Genomic DNA, 22,313 nt, shown 5'->3' on the forward strand with positions numbered 1-22,313 from the left:
GTTGTGTTTGTTTTTTTTACCTGTCAATAGCATCACACTGGTAAAGTTGTTTAAGGGCTTCCAAAATAAGTCTCTCATTAGGTGGATCCAAATAGGGAAACCTGTTTACATGATATAAAATGAAATTCCATTTCTTGAACATGGTAAATTTTATACAGACTTCAACTTTAAAAGGTTATAGCTCTATTTTTCAAATTCCCTTTTTTTTTTTTTTTAATAAAAGCATTCTAAGATCATGGTCAGCACTGCAGCAAAGAAAGAAATAGTTTTTCTGGACTATAGTCTTCTTCTGTTAATTCAAGAAACACCTCTTTTTGATCTTCTTAGCTGGAACACTCTCACCATTCCTCTTTACTTACCTTAATCCTGTCCCATTCTTTATAGCGCAATGTCAACTAGATTCTGTTTGTTAGTCTACAACTTTATTACAATTTTATAAAACAATGGAGAAAAATTCATTGAAAGTGGCCCAAAACTACAAAATGTTTAGTACTTCAAAATGGCTTTTGATAAAAAGGCAAATATATTCAATTACTTTTATTACATTTGCTTTATGTATCTGTTCGTAATTAATTCCTGAACTCTGAAGGCAAGTTGCAACTACAATGCTAATTCACCCCCAAAATACTCAGCATGCATCCCCTGAAAATAAAGACATTCTCTTACATAACCACAATGCCATTGATGAACATGGGACAATCAATAATATTCACAAAGAATAACAGTGGCATATAACCAAGCATCAATATGTGTGTGTGTATAAAACTTTTAAACAGGAAAAATAGTTACTGAATATTTCCCACACTGGGTTTTTTTTTTACCATAAGTCTTGAGATGATAAATCATCTACTCCAATTTCTCACCTAGAAAAAAGTCCAACAAAGGACACAAGGTTTAATATCTTTCACAAACGTCCATTCCAGGATTGACAGCTCTACTTAACAACAAATAAAAATCTCATAGACTGTTCTACAGTCAACCTTCTGAATGCGCAACACTTTCTGTAAAAGGGCAAGTAGTAAATGTTTTGGTTTTGCAGGCCATATGGTCTCTGTCACAATTATTCAACTCTGCTTCAGCAGAGAAAGCAGCCATACATGAATAGTCATGGCTATGTTCCAATAAAATTTTATTTACAATAACAGTCAGTGAGCCTCGATCACAGTTCGTGACCCGTACCCTAGGGCAATACAAAACTAATCAGCTTCCTCTTCTATATAAGACCCCTTTCAGATCTGTAAGAAAACATAATTATTTTTCTCCCTTGATTATACCAATTACTAATCTGCAAAGCACTCCTTGTATTATTTGGTTTCTAAGAGACTTGCCAGACCTAATCACCAACTTCTGGAAACACTCTATAGTTTGTCAAACTTCTCATAAAACAAAAATATCCAAAACTGAACTCCAAATGTAGAGTGATCAGCACAGAACAGGGATGCTATAATTCCCAGTCATCTGGACATTGCTGTCTATTAATATAACCAAAGTCTATGCCAGTGGGATTTTAAAAAGCTTTTTAACAGCAAAATATTGTAAACTCATATTAAGTTTGTGGTAATCTGATCATTTCAGATATTTTCCACATGAATTTTCTTAATGTGCAACCAAAACATATGATATAAGATGTCGCCTTTTCAGACTTTTACCTTGTGACTTTTGTCAAAGGTTCTGACATGTTGAGATCATTCTAAATCTTGGTTTTAAAAATCTACTGATCAGATATCAAGACATTTTATAGGAATCTGATAATCAAGACTTCAATATCTTTATTTAATATTTTCATTAAAAATGCTTATTAGATCTGGCCAGCACGGCTCAGTGGTTGAGCATCACCGTTGGATTCCCCGCCAGGGTACATGCCCAGGTTTTGGGCTCGATCCCCAGTAGGGGGCGTGCAGGAGGCAGCCGATTAATGTTTCGCTCTCACATGGATATCTCTCCCCCCCTTCCTTCCTCTCTCTCTAAAAATCAACATAAAAAATTTTTTTTTAACACTTATCAGTAAAGAGAAAAGTTCAGCATACTACCAGTATACACTACACAATTAGTATTTTCTGGATTTGGCTATTTGGCAACTAAACTCTATTCAACAGTACTGTCACCTCCTTATTCACAAATGTAATCTTGTTAAATGCTTAAAAAGGGGGAGAGAAGTCTTTTTTTTTTTCTTTCCTCTAGTTTGGGGACTTTTAGTACAGTCTAAGTCTTAAAACTTAAGATGGAAAAATAGCTCAGTACAGATATTAAGTAATTATTGTTTCTGTTTTTCTAATATTTATTTATTCTTGGTTATATGCTGCTCTCTTTTGTAAATATTATATTCAAATCCGGGTTCATCTGAAAGCTTTCTGTTTGGCCACTTAGACTTCTTTTAATCGCCCTTCACTGACATAATTTATGATTACAGTTAAAATTTCATATATTACATTATTTCCCTCTTTCTAGGATCTATATTCTTTTAGGAAATCTCTCATCTTGTAACTCCAACATTTTTTTCAATTGACTTTCTAAGAATATACAATATATGTTTATTTTAACTTTTTAAAAATATATCTTTATTGATTTCAGAGAGAGGAAGGGAGAGGGAGAGAGAGAGGTAGAAACATCAATGATGAGAGAGTTATTGATCAGCTGCTTCCTACACACCCCCCACTGGGGATCAAGCCCGAAAGCAGGGCATGTGCCCTGACTGGGAATTGAACCGAGATCTCCTGGATCCTAGGCCAACGCTCAACTGCCAAGCCATGCCTGGCCAGGCTACAATATATGTTTAGATGAATCTAGTAATTACCTCCCCTCTTATTATGAACTTAAAGAATGCATGGCCACCTTCTCCCAAGTTCCTGACATTTTTACATTCCCAGACAAGACCAAAATTAAGAATAAGACAGCACTTCCCTTCATTACTTCCTCTACCATGTCTGTGTAATGTGACATTTCAAGCCTCTATAATAACACTGTCCTATACCAGTTAATTATAGTTTAACAGCTGTTCTATTTGTAGCTTCGTATGTCTGAATCTTGTTTCTCCAATATAACTTAAGCTTCGTAAAGGCAAAAAACTACTTGAGTATTACCATTTCTCTCAGTGTGTGGTACAAAGCTGCTCACACAAAAGATGCTACCAACCAGGAGATCAAGGTTCGGTTCCCAGTCGGGGCACATGCCTGGGTTGCGGGCTGGATCCCTGGTCTGGGGTGTGCAGGAGGCAGCCAGTCAATGACTCTCCCCCATCATTGATGTTTCTCTCTCTCTCTCCCCCTTTCTCTCTCTGAAGTCATTAAAGATATATTTTAAGAAAAAAAAAAGCTACCAAAACAAACTTTTTGTCTGGAATTAGGGTCGTCATATACCTTTCATAACGGATAAACAGTGGTCACTAAATGACTCGAATAATATCAGCATAAGGAACACCATTAAACCAAGGTTAAAATATGAACAAGGGATCCAATTCAAGTAAAGCAACAGAAAGAAGTCTTCTGTATTGGTCTAGTTGAACCTTGAGATGTAGGGATGTCTGGGCCAAACACTTCAAAAGAATGTCTGAGAAATAACCTGGCACCACCCTAACACATTTTCTCCCTTTTTAAAAGGCTGTCTACATACCTTATAACGTCGTGTATGGCAAGGCACTTTAAGGTCAGAACTACGGATGTCAAACTAGTTCTCTTAATCTCAGGGATCACATGGTCGGGCATACACTGGTTCCAAAAATCTTTACTATAGATCCGAAAGCATTTTCCTGAGGAAGTTCGACCAGCTCGGCCACTTCGCTGTAATGCCTCACTCCTTTAGAAGAAAAGAAACAAAAGTTCCCAAAATGTTCTATGGGTTGCCTAAGCAATTCGATTCCCACCCCTGAGCCAACTAGAAATTATCTAATCAACTGTTCTTTGTACAAAAAGGCTTGACCCAGAGACTTACTTTGAAATTGGAACCACCTCCAGGATGTCCAGCCCTAACCTGGGATTGTGATTTAACTGCTTCACAAAGCCGCCATCTACCACGTACCTAAAGAAAAGGAAAACAAGCTCAGTTTCTAGAAAATAAGGGAAGACTTGTTCATTTTCAATTGCTTTGGATTCTCCTTTTCCACCAAACTAACAGCTACGTGACAACTTTTGTGTTAACTGTAAAACTTGAAAGTTAAGACACTGGAGCCCTCATACATTGCTGCTGGAAATGTAAACTGGATCAGCCAATGTGGGAAATGGTTTGAAGGTTCCTCAAAACGTTAAACACAGGGTCACCATATGACCCAGAAATCCACTCCTAAGTATGCAATTGAAACAGTACTCAACACGTACTTGTAGGTGTATGTTCATAGTAGCACTAGTTGTAAGAACCAAAAGGTAGAAACCACCTAAATGTCCATGGCCTGTTAAAGAGACGAATTGATGCACAAATTATGGTATATACATAGAATGGAATATACACCAGATTCTGAGTTACTGTTTAAAGGGCATAGGGTTTTATTCTGGGGCAATAAAAATGTTTAAAAACTAGATAGAAGTGGTGGTTATACAATGATATAAATGCACTAACTACTGATTGTTCACTTTTAAATGTTAATTTTATGTTATATGAATTTCTCCTCTACAAACAAACTTGAAAGTCAGCTCTAGACTATTATAACAGGTTCAGAATCTAATTCCAGCTAGACTTTAACAATACCATTGTAAGTCAATTAAACGGAGAACACATCAGGTAAAAAACTAAATGAGAAATAGCAGTAGGTCTATCATTTACTACAGGAACATTCTGAAACACATTCATATTACCTATCAGTCTAGACTTACTTTTCAAGGTTTCTCTACTATACCTACTCAAACATTGCATGCATCACTGATTACATTAAAATCAGAGACTTGCACCATAGTTCATTTCACACAAAAAGGTGTGTAAAGTTAGAAACAGTACAGTCAGATAAACACTTGGATATACAAAGCTTACTCTAAGTGGAGCTGCCAGGTGAGAAAGGAATAGATCATTGCAGGTAATGGTAATGGGTGTACAGAAAAACAGATTGGCTTCCTATTTACTGAAACCCAGGAAGTATTATGCATAATCTTAAATTTTGGAAGAGAAAACTACAAGTTGCCATGTACAAGTAGTTAAATGAAAGATTATGTGCACTTTCTACTCCACTTCCTATTCAGTGCGATCCATAATTACAGTAACAACAGGTGATTACAAGTTAAGCAAATGAGAAGGGAATTAGTGGAGGGCACAGAGAAGCAAACTCAATGCTTTATGATTAACTAAGTAGCTTTCCTGGCTTTAAACAAAATTTTTAAGGTTGTACCTGATTCCATCTATTGTTAAAGATGTTGCAGAAATATTAGTGGATATGACACATTTTCTAATTCCAGGTGGAGGTGGCAAAAATATTCTCCTCTGTTGATCTGAAATACATGTAAAGGGAAAATACTAATTTATAACATGCGTTTGTCAAACTCAAGTTTTGAAAAACTAAATTCTTTCCATTAAAAGTTATATTTTCTTCACCTCTTTAATTATCTTGAATTCAAATATAATTGCAAAACTATTTTTTCCTCACCTTTCACTGTTAAGATTTCTAGATCCATGGAATCACAGGTTATTATTGCTAAAATAAACCCTACAGCAGACGCCTCTATGTAGGTCATAGCTTCCTTTGAGATTATTTTAAAACCATGGATCTCTTCTCTATTAAAAGACATGTACACACACACAAAATTTCAAACAATTCCCAACCATGGACTACAGATTAAGGACCTCTCTCTGCCTTAAAGATTGATTAATCAGTTTTTACTTTTTAGTGTCTGCCCAACTCATGACTACCTCTCTAAACAAGTAATACCATGCTCATTTCCACTACCCACACATTCTGAAGGGTGGGCCGCAGCAGCAATGCTGAGTACGGCACCTTGCTCCAGCCATAGTTTATAGCACCAAGGATAAACATCCCCTCCCAAGTTGGGTCAATCTGATTCTCCTGTGAATTTGGAAGAAGGTCAAGAGATGGCCAATTTGATTAGGCTAGTCTCTTGCAAAGAGGAAAAATAAACTTGTGAACCATAGGAAAGGGACAAATGTCAATGAAGGAGAGAAAGCTAGTCTAAAGAGAGAAAAAAATGAATAAGCCTTAAGAGTTGAAAAGAGTATTTCTGGGTTCCTGGAACTTTCTAGGCCTTAAGAGACCTGGGTGTAAATTAAGTAGAAAGATGGATTTGGCCAGATCTCCTTTCTTGCCAGGTTATGCAGAGAACTGGACAAGAAAGTTAAGAATTTCTGCAAGGAAATGATTATAGTACAGGCAAAGGAGATAGGTGAAGGCTGGTAAAGGACAAGTCTGAATGCATTTTGAAAACTGTTGACTTAGGAACTGTAGAGTGGGTTGGCAAAACAGAAAGTAATCACCAGAAAGATGTTGAAGACTGAGATCAGAAATGATGGTAATGACAAAGTCCAGGACGTAAGCTTTTGAATGGGTGGCTGAAGTGGGATAAAGGTTAAAGATCACTTAAGCTAACAAAGTCAAGGAACTCCCAAGCAATGGATTTGGGTAAATCACCTATTTCAATGATCTCTGAAAACTAGGAATAATCATTCCTGGGAATACATGAGTCAATCCATTGGTGTATGAAAAGTAATTATTAGCATTTCTATTTATATTTTTTATAACATTCTTTAAAATGTTTTATTTTTTGGGTGAGTCAAAAATGTCTTGAGAATACTCACTAACACAGCTGAAAATAAAATTCCTGACACAGAAAAGATCTGAGATAATCGCTAAATGCAGTTGAAAAAGATAAAGTAACTTAAAAGAAGCTAAAAAATATGGAAGATAAGCAATCCAATCTAAGAATAATTGATGTAGAAAAACCAATAAATAGACAAAAGTTATACTCAAGATATAAAAGAATGTCCCTGAAATAATGAATTGAACTTGCAGATCAAAAGAGCACATCAAAAAAGTTGATTTCATTTGTGGCTGTGGTTACACAGGTATGTACACTTATCAAAATCCATTAACTATTTGATACCTAAAACAGGTATAGTTTATTGTATATAAATGATACCTCAATAAAGCTGATTTTTTTTTAAAAAAGGACTTCAATTCCAGGAAATTTTAATATAGAACACTCAACACAAAAAAAAAAAAAAGAGGGGGAAAAAAATCCCAGAACTATTGAACTTTAAGGATAAAAATATAAATTTTCAGGCAATCAGACAGAAAAATCAAATCACTTACAAGAAGGGGGAAAAAATCAGGCTGGCCTCAGACTCCTCCGCAGCAACATTCAATGCCAGAAGACAACTGGACAACGTCTACCAAGTTCTAAGGAAAAGAAAGTGTGACCCAAGAACATAAAACCCAGCCCATGTGGTTCAAGTTATAAAGGCAAAAGCCAGACATTCTCAAACATAAAAAACAACAAAAAATAACACTCAAGAGCCCTTCTATTTAAAAAAAGTTAATAAAATTCAGCCAAACCAAAATTAACCGAAAGTATTGTAGGAATGAAAAAACCATGGTTTAAAAAAATTTGATGGTAAACATTAAATACATCTGAATAATGTAAAAATAACTAATAAAAATTAGAAGGGGGGGGAATATAGAAAAGTAAAAGTACTTTAGTCAACAGATAAGATCTCCAATCAAATATGGTCTAAAAAGAAGACATTAATTTCAGCTCCTTAATATTTTTCATCTTTTTGAACTTTAAAGCCGTCTTTTATAAAATATTATGTCATGTGGTAAAGAGTTACTTTCAGTTTAATAAATCCTTCAAGTAAATTCAAGTAAAATTAAATACCTTTTTAAAAAGCTGTAGTGCCCTAGCCAGGTAGCTCACTTGGTTCGAGCATCATCTTGATAAACCAAGGTTGAGGGTTTGATACCCAGTCAGGGCACATGTAAGAATCAACCAATGATGCATCAATAAGTGGACCAACAAATCGATGTTTCTCTCACTCTCAAAAAACCCCAACAAATTATAAATTAAAAAACAATAGTATAATCTCACTTTTAAAAAGCATGTCTAGCTCTGGCTGGTGTGGCTCAGTTGGTTGAAGCATTATCCATACACTGAAAGGTGATGGGTTCGATTCCCATCAGGGCACATAACCAGGTTGTGGGTTCAATCCCAGGTCAGGGCATGTTCAATAGGCAACCAACCAATCAATGTTTCTCTCTCTTAATCTCTCTAGAATCAATAAATAAAATAAAAAGCATTTCTATTAACCTACCTACCTATTTAGTTATTCCCTATATGTGTACACACACACACACCCCTGGTTAATGGTTTTCCTAACATTGAAGATGGTTTCTGGATGGCAGAATTTGTGATTTCTTTACTTTTACCTTTGTAACTTTGTATACTGCTTGAATTCTTTACAATGAAACTGTGTAATTTTTCCTCAATTGAGTAATTTTTCTTTAAAGAAAACTGATGGAAATATGCTGAGACACTATCAGTGTGCTAATTCTGCACAGTGGAAAATTTTGTACTTTTCTGTAGTTTTGAAATTTCTACAAAGGGCAAAAAAGAAAAACATAAAAGAGCACATATAATTCCAGTTTTTGTTTTAAAAAACTAAACAATAAAAATGTACTTAAATGTATAAAGAAAAGTCCAGAACAATATACCTCAGAAGATTAATAGTGATTATCACTTAACCATGCTGGTGAGAATCTAATTAATTTTCTTATTTTGATTTTATTTTTCTTAAAAGTGTGTATTTCTTTATAAGACAAAGAATATCTCCCATTTGAGGCGGCTCCACATACAATAAAAGTTTTATGTGAAGCTCACTAGCTTTATTCCCCAATACTTTAATCTTAACATTTAAAGAACTATTGTAAACAAAGCAAATTCTAGGTACCCACCATATTGAGGTAATGTCTTTGTTTTGCAGGAAGAAAACTATCTTGGGATTTATGCAATAATCTAAGTGAGTTTTCCTCTTTAAGAATGTTGTACAATAATTCAAGGTAAAACGCCTTTCCTTTTCCTCATGTATTCTGGAGACACGTACTGCTTTATCACCTACTACTGAATAAATAACCAGTTATCAAATACAGACGTACCATGTGACCTCAGGGACATCACTTAGCCTCTATAAAATAAAGAAGTCTGATTATGCAAGAACACACACACACACGTGTGTGTGTGCATTTTTCTAGAGAAACAAGCCATGACTTTCATTACCTTTTTAAAAGAATCTGAGACCCTATCCTCCAAAAGAAGCTAAGCAGCACTAAATGAGATTATTACTTTTAGTGCTAAAATTGTCTAATTCCATGCAAATATTTGTCATTTATGTAGGATGGTAAATGAAATCATGGAAAACAGATTAGCAGGCTATACTAACAACTCAGGAAAGCAAACTAAGGATCCCAATTCTAACAACGATAATGAGAAAACGAAAAGAATGATCTGGATAAGACAAGGGTAAAAAAAAAACATGCAGGGGTTGCCCCTTGTTTGGACTGAATGATCTAGATGATATGGTCCACAGACCAGAATGCCCAGGGAGCAGACTCAGGATGTCTACACTGCAGGAGTAAGTCTAAACTAGAGAGTTTTCAGGAATTATCCAAAGTGACAGGTGAGTCCTAGGAGCCAACTTCATCAAAACAGAGAAAATTTTAAGAAAAGAGCAAGTTAAGAATGAAACCTTAGAAAATAGTCACATTTACAAGGGAACAAAGGCTGGGAAGAGTGGGAAGGTAGAAGCCTTAGAGAAAGATTGGTCAGGAAAATCAGATAATTAAATAGTATCCCAAAAGACAGCATTTCAAAGACACTTGTTATGACAAAATCAAAATACATCACTGCCATGAGATTTGAGTAATAAGTTACTAGCAACTTTAACAGTATAAAAACTGGATTTCAGGATGTTAAACAAGAAGAAACAGCAGATATAGAACATTATTTTCAATGTGGTAATAAGAAGGAAAGAATAAATTTACTTCATATGGAAAAAACATAGCTAGCTAATGGTTAATAATAAAGCAACCATAACTGTTTTTAATTACCTTATCAGTTAAAAAGTAAATTTTAAGAGTAATTAGATCAAATCCCCATGAAACAATAAGAACCTTAAATATCTAATAATGACCTTAAGAATTCCCTTTAAGATGTAAAAATCTAAAAATAGATTTCAATATTAAGAACAAGGTCCTAATAATCACAAAAGAAATTTCCATAATAGCATGTGATCTATGGTTATTTACCACCACATATATCCCTAAACTTTTTTTTGTTAATGAGAACCATCTACTCAATAAAAACAAAAATACACATCAAATATAAAAACATATAAATGCTTTTTACATTATAGTAAATGCTAATCTCAACTGAACCCTAGGGAGCTACAGTTATTTCCCTTTAGTTTTACAAATCAAATTCCTAATAAAATAGTTTTACACAAATACTCTAAACCCCATTTAACATTTATCATGAACACGTATCAGAATAGGAGTTTGCTCTTTCAATTTACATCATTCTTGAAAAGTAGGCTAATGTGTGGTTACTTAAAAAAAAATCCACTGTGTTGCCCTGGCCAGGTGGCTTAGTTGGTTAGAGTATCATCCCACTACGCCAAGGTTGTGGGTTTGATCCCCAGTCAGGGCACATACAAGAATCAACCAATGATGCATCAATAAGTAGAACAACAAACTGATGCTTCTCTCTCCCCCTCTCTCTCAAAATAAAAAATAAAAATCCACTGTGTTTAGTCTCAGATATATCTAGATATGTAAGATTTCTAGAAATCTGTGGTTGTGGCAAATAGTTTGACTTATAGTACTACTACCAAGACATTATAGTCCTTATTTCAAAAAATTACCAACAATATTTTTGTTCTGGTGGGAGAAGACAAAGGTTGCTCTTAATACTACTAAGGGGCATGTTGAAGGCTCTTGAAAAAATACGAAAAGACTTCAAGAAAAAAATCACTTCTCTCAAGGGATGCTGGTTCTCTTAATGTTCTGTTTCATGGTCTGAGTGTCAGTTACAAAGGTGAGTTTAGTTCATGAAATTCGCTGACATAAAAATAAACATATAGGATCTGTGTACTTTTCTGTACATATGTATTTGTTCAATAAAACACTGTATTAAAAGCAGTCAAATTTTCTATGCCTGAGAGGAATTACCTGTTGTCATAGATCCATAACACGGCAATATTAATAAGCCATCTAGAGTGGTATCTTGAACATCATAATCATAATCAACAGACTCTGCCATCTGAAAAAGCAGCTCACAACTTTTTTCTATTTCAAACTGACCTGAATCGAGAGGGGGAAACACCGTTAGCAACTGAATAGCAAAATTAATTTAAGAGTGAAAAAAGGCCTTCTAAATTAAAATCAGTTTTGCATAATAGTTACTTTAAATCTTTCATTTGATCTAAAGGAGATGAACTCATAAGCTGTACCAAATCTCAACAGAAAAGTAATAGAAGAAACACCAGTTTCCAAGGAATTTAAATCTCTAAAGTTATTCAGTAATGTTAACCATTAACATAGGGGACTCAAGTCCAGGAGATACTGCATTTAGGTGTGTTTCAAAATACTTAAGTAACCTCAAAAAAGCGAAGAGAATGTCATAATGACATCAGTACAAGGCAGAGTAGGAGGTGAGTGATGAAATGACTCATTTCTGTTAATAGATGCTGCTACTTGAAGAATCACATTAATCTAGGATTTAACTATTCTATTTTTGACCTCCAAAAAAGGCTCCTCTGAGACATGGATTCCACCCTTATGAACTGCTACCATACAGAAATGCCCCACCACTCAAAAAAGGGAGCTGGTAGGATGTCTTTTAAACAATGGAATCAAACATCCAGATTCAGGACTGTTTAGTGTGGTAACACCTCTATATAAGATAAACTAATAAAAATATACTTCACCATTTAATATTTTCCTACCAAAAGGTGTGTGTTTTACACATTTACTAATGAGAGTGGCATTTTAATGGCAGTGTAGAATTATCTTATATGAGATATAAAATCTGTAACTATTTAAATTATCATAAAAAGCTACGGCAACAGTAATACCCAGATTGCCCAACAAAGATAACATTTTATCATCGTGCCACATACCTCCTTATCAATACTAATTTTAAACCTGATACTGAATGCTCACCAGTCAGAAAAACCAAGATGTCTCCAGCCATTTCATTCAAGTGGATATCCATGGTCACTTTCACAATCTAAAGCAAGATACACAAACATAATATGCTAGCTAGTGGAATTACAGCCCCCCTTACTCCCACCTCCCCTTGTTCCACAGAAAAATAAAATTTGGTTCTCAAAAGTCCTAAGACTTATAAGGACTGCCATTAAAATAACAGGGACCTGTTCAGGCCAGGTGGCTCGGTTGGTTGGAGCATCAACCCATACACCAAAGGGTTGTGGGTTTGATTCCCGGTCAGGGCACATACCTAGGCTGTGGGTTTAATCCCCGGTCGGGGCGCGTAAGGGAGGCAGCCGACTGGAGTTTCTCTTTCTCTCCCATATCCTTCGGTGAGGATTAATAATAATAATAGGGAACAAATAAATTATCAGACTATTCAATTAGAATCACAGATATAAAAAAGATGCCAAGTAATACCGCTTGAATATATGCAGTATTTTCTCTGTCTCGTGGGCCAATCAAATTGCAGAATTTTTCTCTGACTGGATAAAGCCTTCCAGGTATATCAAATATTGGACAATTTCCAAAGAATGCAGAAAGCTTGGCTAATTCCATAGTTGCTGACATCACCACGACCTTTAAATGCTCCTTCCTATTAGGAGACTTTTCCTGAAATAGCTTCTTCAATAAACCAAATAAGATGTCCTGAAAGAAAAGTAAATTTCTAATAAGTCACAAGTATACAAAACAACCAACTCTTCTTAAATATTTTGCTTTCCAAAGAATGCCTATTTCAACAGGTTAAAATGAAAGAGGCAATCCTCTATACAGTAAAAAGCTACCCCAAAGTAAACTGTCTAATAGATAACCAATATATTAAAATACTCACTGTAGTTAGAGTTCTCTCATGAGCTTCATCCAAAATAATGACACTGAACTTGGTAAGATTTGGATCTCCCAGAATATGTTTCAATAAACATCCATCAGTCATATATTTAATTGCTGTTTCCTAATGGTCAAAACATAAAGTTATAACTTATAATATAGTATCACAGAAATTCACCCCCAATTTGCAAACTAAAATTTTCCCCAAAATGTAGACAGTAAGTGGTCAAACTAATCTAACTAAATAAAAGAGTACATAAAATAGCATTAAAACAAGATGAGAATAAGGTGTGAAGGCTAGGAGTTAACAGGAGTGATATCCATAAAACAGTGGAAGGAAAAAAGAAAGAAAAATCCACGCCAGTGATCATTAGGAAGGCAGAGAGAGTATTCTGGAGTCATTCTGTGCCACAGTTGATGGCCATTCCCATTAGGGACCATATATAAATCAGGGATTATTGTATACCTGGTATAGGATTAAGAAATCCTGAAAGAATGTAAATCCTTACTACTAAAAAGAAAACAATGTGAAACATGTAAACATGTGTTAGTGACGTGAATATAGAAGATGCTCAATACAAAATACTTTCTTACTTTGTTAATTAAGTTGCCAGTTTTCCACTGACTTCAAAAATACGAACATACAACATGGAGGAATCTTAAAAACATTATGCTAAGTGAAATAAGCCAGACACAAAGAACAAAATATTGTATGATTCCACTTATATGAGACAGGCAAATGCATAGAGACAGAAAGTAAAATGGAAGTTACCAGGGGCTGTGGGGAGGAGAGAATGGGAAATTACTAATTAACAGATATAGAGTTTCTATTCGAAATGAAAAAGTTTTGAAAATAGATAGTGGTGATGGTGACACACATTGTGAATGTACTTAATGCCAGTGAACTGTACACCTAAAAACTGTTAAAATGGTAAATTTTATGTTATGAATATTTTACAATAAAAAGTTTTTTAAAAGAATACAAATATAAGTTACATGTAGAATCCTTGAAGCTAAAAAAAATAAGAGTCCTACGAAAAATAAACTGTCACTCATAACCAACTGAGATGGGAGAAAATGAGTTAAACATTAGATGTCATAGAGCTAAAGCATTAACAACGGGCAACAAAAATTAATTCTAATCTGAAGCTTTATTTCGTTAAAAATAAAAATAGAATTTTAAAGTTAAAATCTTTCATACTTTTCTTCACTCTTTCCATAAGTTTACAGTACTTTAACAAATACCAACAAAACTTTTGTACCTTGGAGCTGCAATCATCAAAACGAACTTGGTATCCTACTCTGGATCCCAAAGTGCATTTCATTTCTTCAGCAACCCTCTGAGCAACCGATATGGCAGCTACTTTTCGTGGTTGAGTCACACCGATCATACCATGTTGTGAAAACCCTATCAAAACCAGAGGTAAAAAACACAAACATGTTAACAGTTGCTTCCTATTAGAACTAAATTGTCTCTGGTCAATCAATACAAACTATTCAAGTATTTTCAAAACTGCAAATTAACATATGGAAATTTAAGTTAAAAATAAGAATACATATTAATCATCATTAAAAATGTATGTATTTTAATTAGGCTTAATTTTTTTTTAAATGTTCTCATTGATTTTAGAGAGAGAGAGAGGAAAGGAGAGGGAGAGAGAAACATAAATCAATGAGAGAAAACCATTCATCAGCCTCCTCCTGCATGCCCCCCACTGGGGGACTGAGCCTACAGCCCAGGTATGTACCCTGACTGGGAAACAAACCAGCGACCTCTCGGTGCCTTGGGACAATGCTCAACCAACTGAGCCACACCAGCTAGGGCAGGCTTAATTTTTAAAATCCAATCTAAATATTTACTCTAAAGAGTAAGCCAAAAATTTTTAATCTCTAGGAAACCATAAAATTCCACACACTTCCTAGAACAGATTTACCTTTGTCACAGAAGTTTAAATATGTAACTTACATAGATTCTACAGGCATTTTTTTAACCATTTTAAATATCTTTGAAAGGGAGATGAATATTACAATTGATGACAGTTTTCCTTTATTAATAATATGTAAAATAGTTGTATGTCTTAATCAATGGCATTTCAGGTTTGATACATAAGAGTAAGTTAATATATAAGAAGTTTTTGTTATTTTTTAATAGGAATAATATCCAATATAACTTTGTTCTATATTAACCTTATACTAGAAAGTTTTACTATAATAAAGTGAGACACACTTTAAGGGTAATTTGTTAGCTGGTTTGGTGTTAGCAGAGTCAGGGGATAAATACTTACCTGATAATGCTCTGGAGAAAGAACCAAGAAATACCAATGTCAGCAATGGATATCAATATATCCCTTCCTCCCAAAATTACTTCAATACCCAATGGTTAATAATCTGCTACAATACCTTATTCTATAGCAGAGAATTAGTATCTACCTATAATTCTATTTGGGATTATGGTAATTAAAAATGGAAAAGTTGCCACCTTGCCCCGCCGGGTGTGGCTCAGCGGTTGAGCATTGACCTAGGATCCAGGTGATCAGGGTTCGATTCCCGGTCAGGGCACATGCATGGGTTGCAGGCTCGATCAATGACTCTCTCATCATGGATGTTTCTATCTCTCTCCCTCTCCTTTCCTCTCTCTGAAATCAATAAAGATACATTTAAAAAAAAAAAAAAGAAAAGTTGTCACCTCAACTAATCTCTGAATCTGAAATAAAACCACAAAGAAGCAGGCAAGGTGTGAGGAGGGTGTGTCAAGAGAAGAATTAGGACTGTAAAACAAATGGGTGGCATCTGTGCAATACAGAAGTCCTATTAGCCTTTAAGAAGACACTTTTTAAATACTCCCAATATTATCCCAGAATACAATTACCTGCTTCATATAGATATTTTGGAAGTTGAGTTGTTTTACCACTTCCTGTATTTCCAGTAACAATAAGAAATGAATTGTCCCTCACAGCTTGAATAAGCTTTTTTCTTTGTTTTTGAATAGGAAAAGTTGGAGTAGTTCCTCCCTCCTGTGATGTGCATCCTTTCTCTTCTGTAACGAGGAAAAACAATTGTGCAATTAAAAGGTCTGTAAAGATATCTCCGACTCAATTTCCCAGAACTGAAAAAAGACAGTAAAATTTTAAGAGTTGGAAAACATCAACCAATGACTTATCAATTAAATCACCTACGTCTAATTGGTGAGGGTTTATAAGCCCCAAACAACTTTTTAGTGAACTCTTTTAACAACTTGAGCATTTGCTAATGCATGACTGAAAGTACCCAACAAAGTAAGCCTAGCCTAGCACAAGGCAACGTATATGCAAGCGTACCTATATAGAAGCACAAAAGCCAAATTTTATTAAATAGACCAAAAACTGGAACAGAGCAGAAGTCAGCGGAATTAAAAGCCACCGCTGTTCGCTTCTGATTCTTGGTTCAAGTTAGGACCCTGCTCAGAGCGACGTATCCCAGAAGGCCAAGTGGTGGGTAACCATGGAAACTGGCTCCGGGAAACTGGCTCCCTCTATACCCTACCCAAAGGGAGGCTGGCCGCCCGACGAAGGCGGGGGAGGGGGGGAGATGGGGAGAGAACAAAGGCTTTAGGAGCCTGTTTAACAGCAGAGCGCGTCTCGGCGTTGGGGTTCACTTTTTTTGTCCCCCAGAAGGGTTCTCACTCAACTTGGGTGAGGGACCGCCCCCCTCTAGACCTAAGTGCTCACTGGACGCAAAGTTCGCTTCTGGCTTGGAGGGCGAGGAGAGCGCCGCGGCCTCCTTCCCACTCTGCTCTGCCGGCCCCAGGCGGACTTTTATGCCCCCCGAGCCCCCGAGCCGCAACTCTCGCCGGCCTGGGCAGCGTCCCGCGGACCGCACCTCTATCAGCGATGCAAAGAGCCGGAGGCCGCTCTTCCTGGGGGTCTCTGGGCCTCTCGCCCTCCTCCTGCCGCCTTGGCGCCCTGCCCGCGACCGCGGGAAACCGGGACATAGACCTGGCCCCGCGTGCAGGTGAGCACGACCACCGGCGCGGGGAGAGGGAGGGGAAAGGCGGAGACGCGCCCTGATGACGTGGCGCTGTTTACTTCCGCGTGTGCGACTGGGAGCTACGCGCGGGGCGGCTGCTCGATGACGTAGCGCGGCGGCGGGAAAGCTCCCACCCCTGGGCCCGCGGGCCCTGCGTCCAGAGATTCCCGCCCGCTGCCCGCGTGCGCCGCTCCTGCGGTGGCGAAGCCGTCCCCGCGGCCCGCACGGGCCTCCTCGCGAGCGCGGAGGAGCCAGGCGACACTCCCTTTCTCAGGCACGTGGACCCTGCGCGCCCTGTCTGCCTTCAGGCCCCTCACGTGAGGTGACTGTGGGCTGCGAGCGGGCTCCCCCCTGGAGCGCGGGGCTCCCCGCGCGTTCCCCCCGCGTTCCCCCCGCGTTCCCCGGGCTCGTCCTGCGGGAGCCTGTGCAAGGCACCGACTCGCGAAGCTGCTTCTTTTGTTGTGTCCAAAACAGGTCCCCTTCGCTGTTCGTTTCCTTCACAGGGCCCTGCGTTTTAATTTATGGGCACGTTCATTTCCCTCCCCTTCCCCCCAGGTGGACACGAGGGAGGGAACTTATTTACTTATCCTCACCCGAGGGTATTTTTTCCATTGTTTTTTTCAGAGAGAGAGAGAAACATCGGTGAGAGAGACACACCGAGTGGTTGGAGGGAGGGAACTTTAGAAAACCTTAGTCCACTCAGAGCCCAGCAGTCATTCGAGGGGAGCCGTCAGTATTTGTTGGATTTGCTGGATGGATCCATGTCTGTCTGTCTCTCTCCCTCTCTCATCAATAAAACATATCCTCGGGGAGCATTTTTTTAAAAAAGGCATTAATTAACATTTAAAAAAGCAAGTTCATCAAATTTTGAATGACACCAAATGAAGTACAGCTTTCTAACAACTGTATCTTCATAACCCGTGTGCTACAGGAACAAACCTGGTAACAGGAGAACATCCCAGATGTTTCTCATCCATTAAGGGAATCTCCCGACCTTCTGGAGTCTGTTAGAAATTTAAAATATTACAAATCAGAAAAACAAACCAAAAAAAGCAAAAATACATTTGTAGTACAGGCAAGGTATTTCAGTACAGGGCAGCTGTATCAGTGACATAATAAAGTCACTTTCTAAGAAAAGGAGCAGAATCATTTCAGACCAATGATAGTTACCACTTACTGAGCACTTAGTAGTCAAACATTTAATATAAATTTTTCATTTATTCCTCACAAAAACACAGAGAGGTAGGTTGTTAATGTGAAAATCAAGGCTCAGATACTTGCCCAAAACAAAGAGATAATAGGACCAGGATTCAAACCACACTAATAACCACTTTACTGTAACAGGAGATGGAATTATGTAAATCTTGGTGCCTCATATAGTATTTTCTTCCAATGTTTGTTAATCAACTATTATAGAATAGTTATTCTTGTTTGAGAGCCACCTAATGAGAGTATCCAGAATAAAACCCGCAAACCAAGAATGAAAAACAGTAAACATGAAAAACTTAAATGTTATTTAACATTGTTGATTTTAAAACCAAGGGCATTCAAAACATGTAACCATTAATAACCATGTGCTCCCGGGGCTATTCCAAACAGAAAGATCAATTATTTCCTGCTCAGTGAGCTTACAAATTACAAAGGCAAACAAGAAACAAATATAAAGTGAAAATAGAAAATATAATGGGTTGAATCTGAGAAGAAAGGTCAGTGTTCCTAACAACATTGAATCTATTTCCTGTTTTCTTTGGGTAACAAGAAAAAAACAAAGAAATTATATTTAAAGAAGTGTGGCCCTGGCCAGTGTGGCTCAGTTGGTTGGAACTTCATCCCATGCACCAAAAAGTCGACAGTTCTATTCCTGGTCAGGGCACATACCCAGGTTGCCGGTTTGGTTCCAGGTCGGGGTGCCTGCGGAAGGCAACCAATTGATGTGTCTGTCTCACATCAATGCCCCCCCTTCCTCTCCCTTCCTTCCTCCCTCCCTTCTGTTCTCTCTAAACATCAGTAGAAAAAATATCCTCAGGTAAGGATTAACAAAAAACAAAAAATCTATGACCCATTTGTTGTTTAGCAGTCCTGGATACACATAGGCTTGGAAAGAGAGGAAGGGGAGCTTGAAGAAGAACCTCAGTCCCCAAACCAGGTAGAATTAGACAGAAACAACTGGGAATTTTTTCTGAATGAAGTGGTGGTGGACCCCATGCCACCATTATAGATTCTATTAACATGCCTATGGGATGTTAGCAATTTGGAAATTGGGAGGAAAATAATTAGATGGTCATATAATAGAGCTTAGAGAAGTATCGACCTCTCAGTCCAAAAGCAAAAGACATCATCACCACCATACTTTCTTCTCTTTCTAATCTTATGTTTCCAGTGTCCAGATGTCAAAATTTGAGTTAGCATCACAGGGACAGTCACCAAGCAATTATTTCATTCATCAATGATATAATTTGAGAAGTTAGTAAAGACTGAGGCACTTCTCTAGCCATTGTCAATGGACATTAGTGCTTTACACATACGCATATGATCTTGAATAAATGTGTGGGATTCCCATTATTCTGTTAGTAAAATAGGGCCTCTTTCAAATGAAAGCTCAATGATTACTCTAACTTCTTATTCATTCAATCAGTCATTCATTCATTCATTCATGTATTCCTTCAGTATTAGAATGCATAAGCTTATATGCACCCTTTTAAAAGGCCATACAAAGGCATAAAAATATGTGCAAGATATGATCACTACCTTCTATGGCATTTCATGTATTTGAGGAGATAAAATATTTAGAGGAGGAAAATCTAGCTAGAGTGATCAGGGAAGGCTTCTTGGAGTTAGTGGGATTTGAACTGAGCTTTGAAAGTTGGGAAGATTCCAAGAAATGCCAGGGAAAGATTCTGGATAGAGGAAACCTCACAAAGGCACTAGTGGAGTGATCAAGATGTTGTTAATTATGGATTATTGAGAAATTTGCGAAATTAATGTTCTGTCTGTGGTGATGGTCTCTGTAGATCTTTCACTTGCCTGAAGGTGGCAAGCTGGGTTTGAGAAACTTCAGCATCCACATTATTTGAAAGAAAAATAAAACAGTACTACTCAGAAAAAAACAAAAAACTTTCATTGATGTTTAACTCATAAAACCAAAAAGTGAAAAAGATTAAAAATTACTAATACAATCATTTAAATACTGTACGTATTTAGTATTACTTATTTTAAGGCACATAGATTTTATATTACAAATATTTTTCACTTTAATATTTTTTATTGTCCTTATTGATTTCTCAGTTATGATACAATGTTTTCATTAGAGAAAAAGGAGCTTATGCTTTTAAATATTAACATCTGTGATGAGCATGGTTTATAAATCCATGGGGGAGGGGAGTTAGGTTTATTGAGGCATAATTTCCAAATGGTAAACTCATCCTTTTTGGTGTATAGTTGTGAGTTTTATGAATTTTGACAAATGCATATGGTTTGTAATCACCACTATAATAAAGATGTAAAACGGTTTCATCACTCTAACAAATGCCCTTGTGCTGCTTTATGGACAACCCCTTCCTTCACCTCTGGACCCCGACAACCACTGAGTTGTCTGTATAGCTTGACCTCCTCCAAAATGTCATACAGTATGTACACGTTTTTGGTCTGGCTTCCTTCATTCAGCATAGCTACTTTGAGATTCATCTATATTTGAATATAGTTGTAGTATGTAGCAATAATTGAATCCTTCTTATTAGTGAATAGTATTCCTCTGTGTGAAGGTACCACAACTTGTTTAGCAATTCCTTAGCTGAAGGACATTTATGTTGTTTCTAGTTTTTGGTGATTATGCATAAAGTCACTATAAACATTCACATACAGGTGCTTAGGTGATCATCCACATGCATTTCTCTAGAAGTGGAAATGCAATGTTGAGTGATCTGCAATGTATGTTTATAAGAGACTCGACCATTTTGCACTTCCACCAGTCATGCATGAGAATTCCAGTGGCTCCACATCCTTGCTAAAACTTGGTGGTGTCAGTTTGTTTGTTTGACCCTTTCTATTAGGTAGTGGTGGCATGTCATTAAGGTTTTGATATGCATATCCCTATGACAGTGATGTTAAACATATGCAATAATTTTTTACTTTGAATTAGCTGTGTCTCTTTTCATTTAATTGTAAATTAAGCAAAAAATTCCTCTTTTTACCTCATGGGACTTTTAGAAACCTGGTAGATTAAATCTGAATTAATTAAATCTAGTCTTGCCTTATACAACAAAAATATACACGGTCTTGATAAAATATAAGAAATGGAAATATCTAGATGCTAGAAACAAATTGGGAATGCAAATTTACAGGAAAATAAAAAACTTTTCTGTGGGGACAGTCTCCTGTGAGGACACTTTCAGGGTGCAAGGAATTTCCATAAAATAAGCATCCCCTACTGAAGATGAGCTCACTACAAAAAAGGATTACACATCACATGAGGAAATAGGCCATCCTGAGAAAGATCAGGAACCCCAACAAACAGGAAAACTGTCCCCCAAGAACTAGAAATAATAGAGAAATCTAAGAGAGACTATAAGGGTGTTTTAAATTATTAAAAAGATAATAGAAACCATAATGAAACAAGAAAACATTATGAAAACAGATTTTTTTAAATAATAAAATTAAACATTTTAAAATAAATATATATATTCATTGAGATTAAAAACTCTGAACAGTTTAAACAAATCGAGAGAAAATAATTCCAATATTTCCTTTCTGTATTGGAATTATTTAGTGTGAGGAATTTTTGACCTCACTGCACAAATGTTTATAGGACTATTTTTCCAGGTTGCTTTTTCTGCTGATGTTAATACCTTTCTAAAGTCACATGTTTTACCCCTTTTGACCAGGGAGGTTCCAAATGCAAATACCAGTTTTGTTTATTCCGGAATTGGCAGGTGTAAAGCATGAAGCAAGGGCCAGTTAGATGAAGAATATACTCAGTTCTTTGTAGTCACAAGAAAAAGCACCCCCGGCCATCCTGCCCTTCTTTTTAACTTGTTCCTTTTCTCTGGTCTAAATGCACATACAGTTAGAACCATAGAAAGCCACGTGCACCGCAGCCACCATTCCTCACCACTGTGACCATTCCCCTGGTAACACAAAACATTTAATAGGCCTGTCCCACTATCTAATAACAAAGGAAAAACACGTGGCAGATCATGATAATGACTTTGTCTTTCTATAATGATGAAAAAACAACCACCCCCTGATCCTGCATAATAATCACTTTGTTATTGGCATTTCCTCATGAATTTTA

General features: G+C 36.8%; 1 protein-coding gene across 1 annotated transcript in view; it reads right to left on the reverse strand.

Moving 5' to 3' along the window:
* Positions 1 to 16,988, reverse strand: part of DHX40 (DEAH-box helicase 40) — a 31,849-nt gene extending 14,861 nt beyond the window's left edge. Inside the window, exons 1-11 of the mRNA XM_016203815.2 lie at positions 16,877 to 16,988; positions 15,888 to 16,055; positions 14,281 to 14,426; positions 13,023 to 13,142; positions 12,611 to 12,838; positions 12,143 to 12,209; positions 11,150 to 11,281; positions 5,309 to 5,408; positions 3,928 to 4,014; positions 3,610 to 3,792; positions 21 to 101 (exon numbers count right to left, since the gene is read on the reverse strand). Of these exons, the coding sequence (XP_016059301.1) occupies positions 21 to 101; positions 3,610 to 3,792; positions 3,928 to 4,014; positions 5,309 to 5,408; positions 11,150 to 11,281; positions 12,143 to 12,209; positions 12,611 to 12,838; positions 13,023 to 13,142; positions 14,281 to 14,426; positions 15,888 to 16,055; positions 16,877 to 16,988 (1,424 nt within the window). The remainder of the gene's footprint in view (positions 1 to 20; positions 102 to 3,609; positions 3,793 to 3,927; positions 4,015 to 5,308; positions 5,409 to 11,149; positions 11,282 to 12,142; positions 12,210 to 12,610; positions 12,839 to 13,022; positions 13,143 to 14,280; positions 14,427 to 15,887; positions 16,056 to 16,876) is intronic.
* Positions 16,989 to 22,313: the final 5,325 nt, after the last annotated feature.

The sequence above is a fragment of the Miniopterus natalensis genome, chromosome 17 (genome assembly GCF_054644295.1).
Source record: "Miniopterus natalensis isolate mMinNat1 chromosome 17, mMinNat1.hap1, whole genome shotgun sequence".
In the NCBI taxonomy this organism is placed as follows: domain Eukaryota; kingdom Metazoa; phylum Chordata; class Mammalia; order Chiroptera; family Miniopteridae; genus Miniopterus; species Miniopterus natalensis.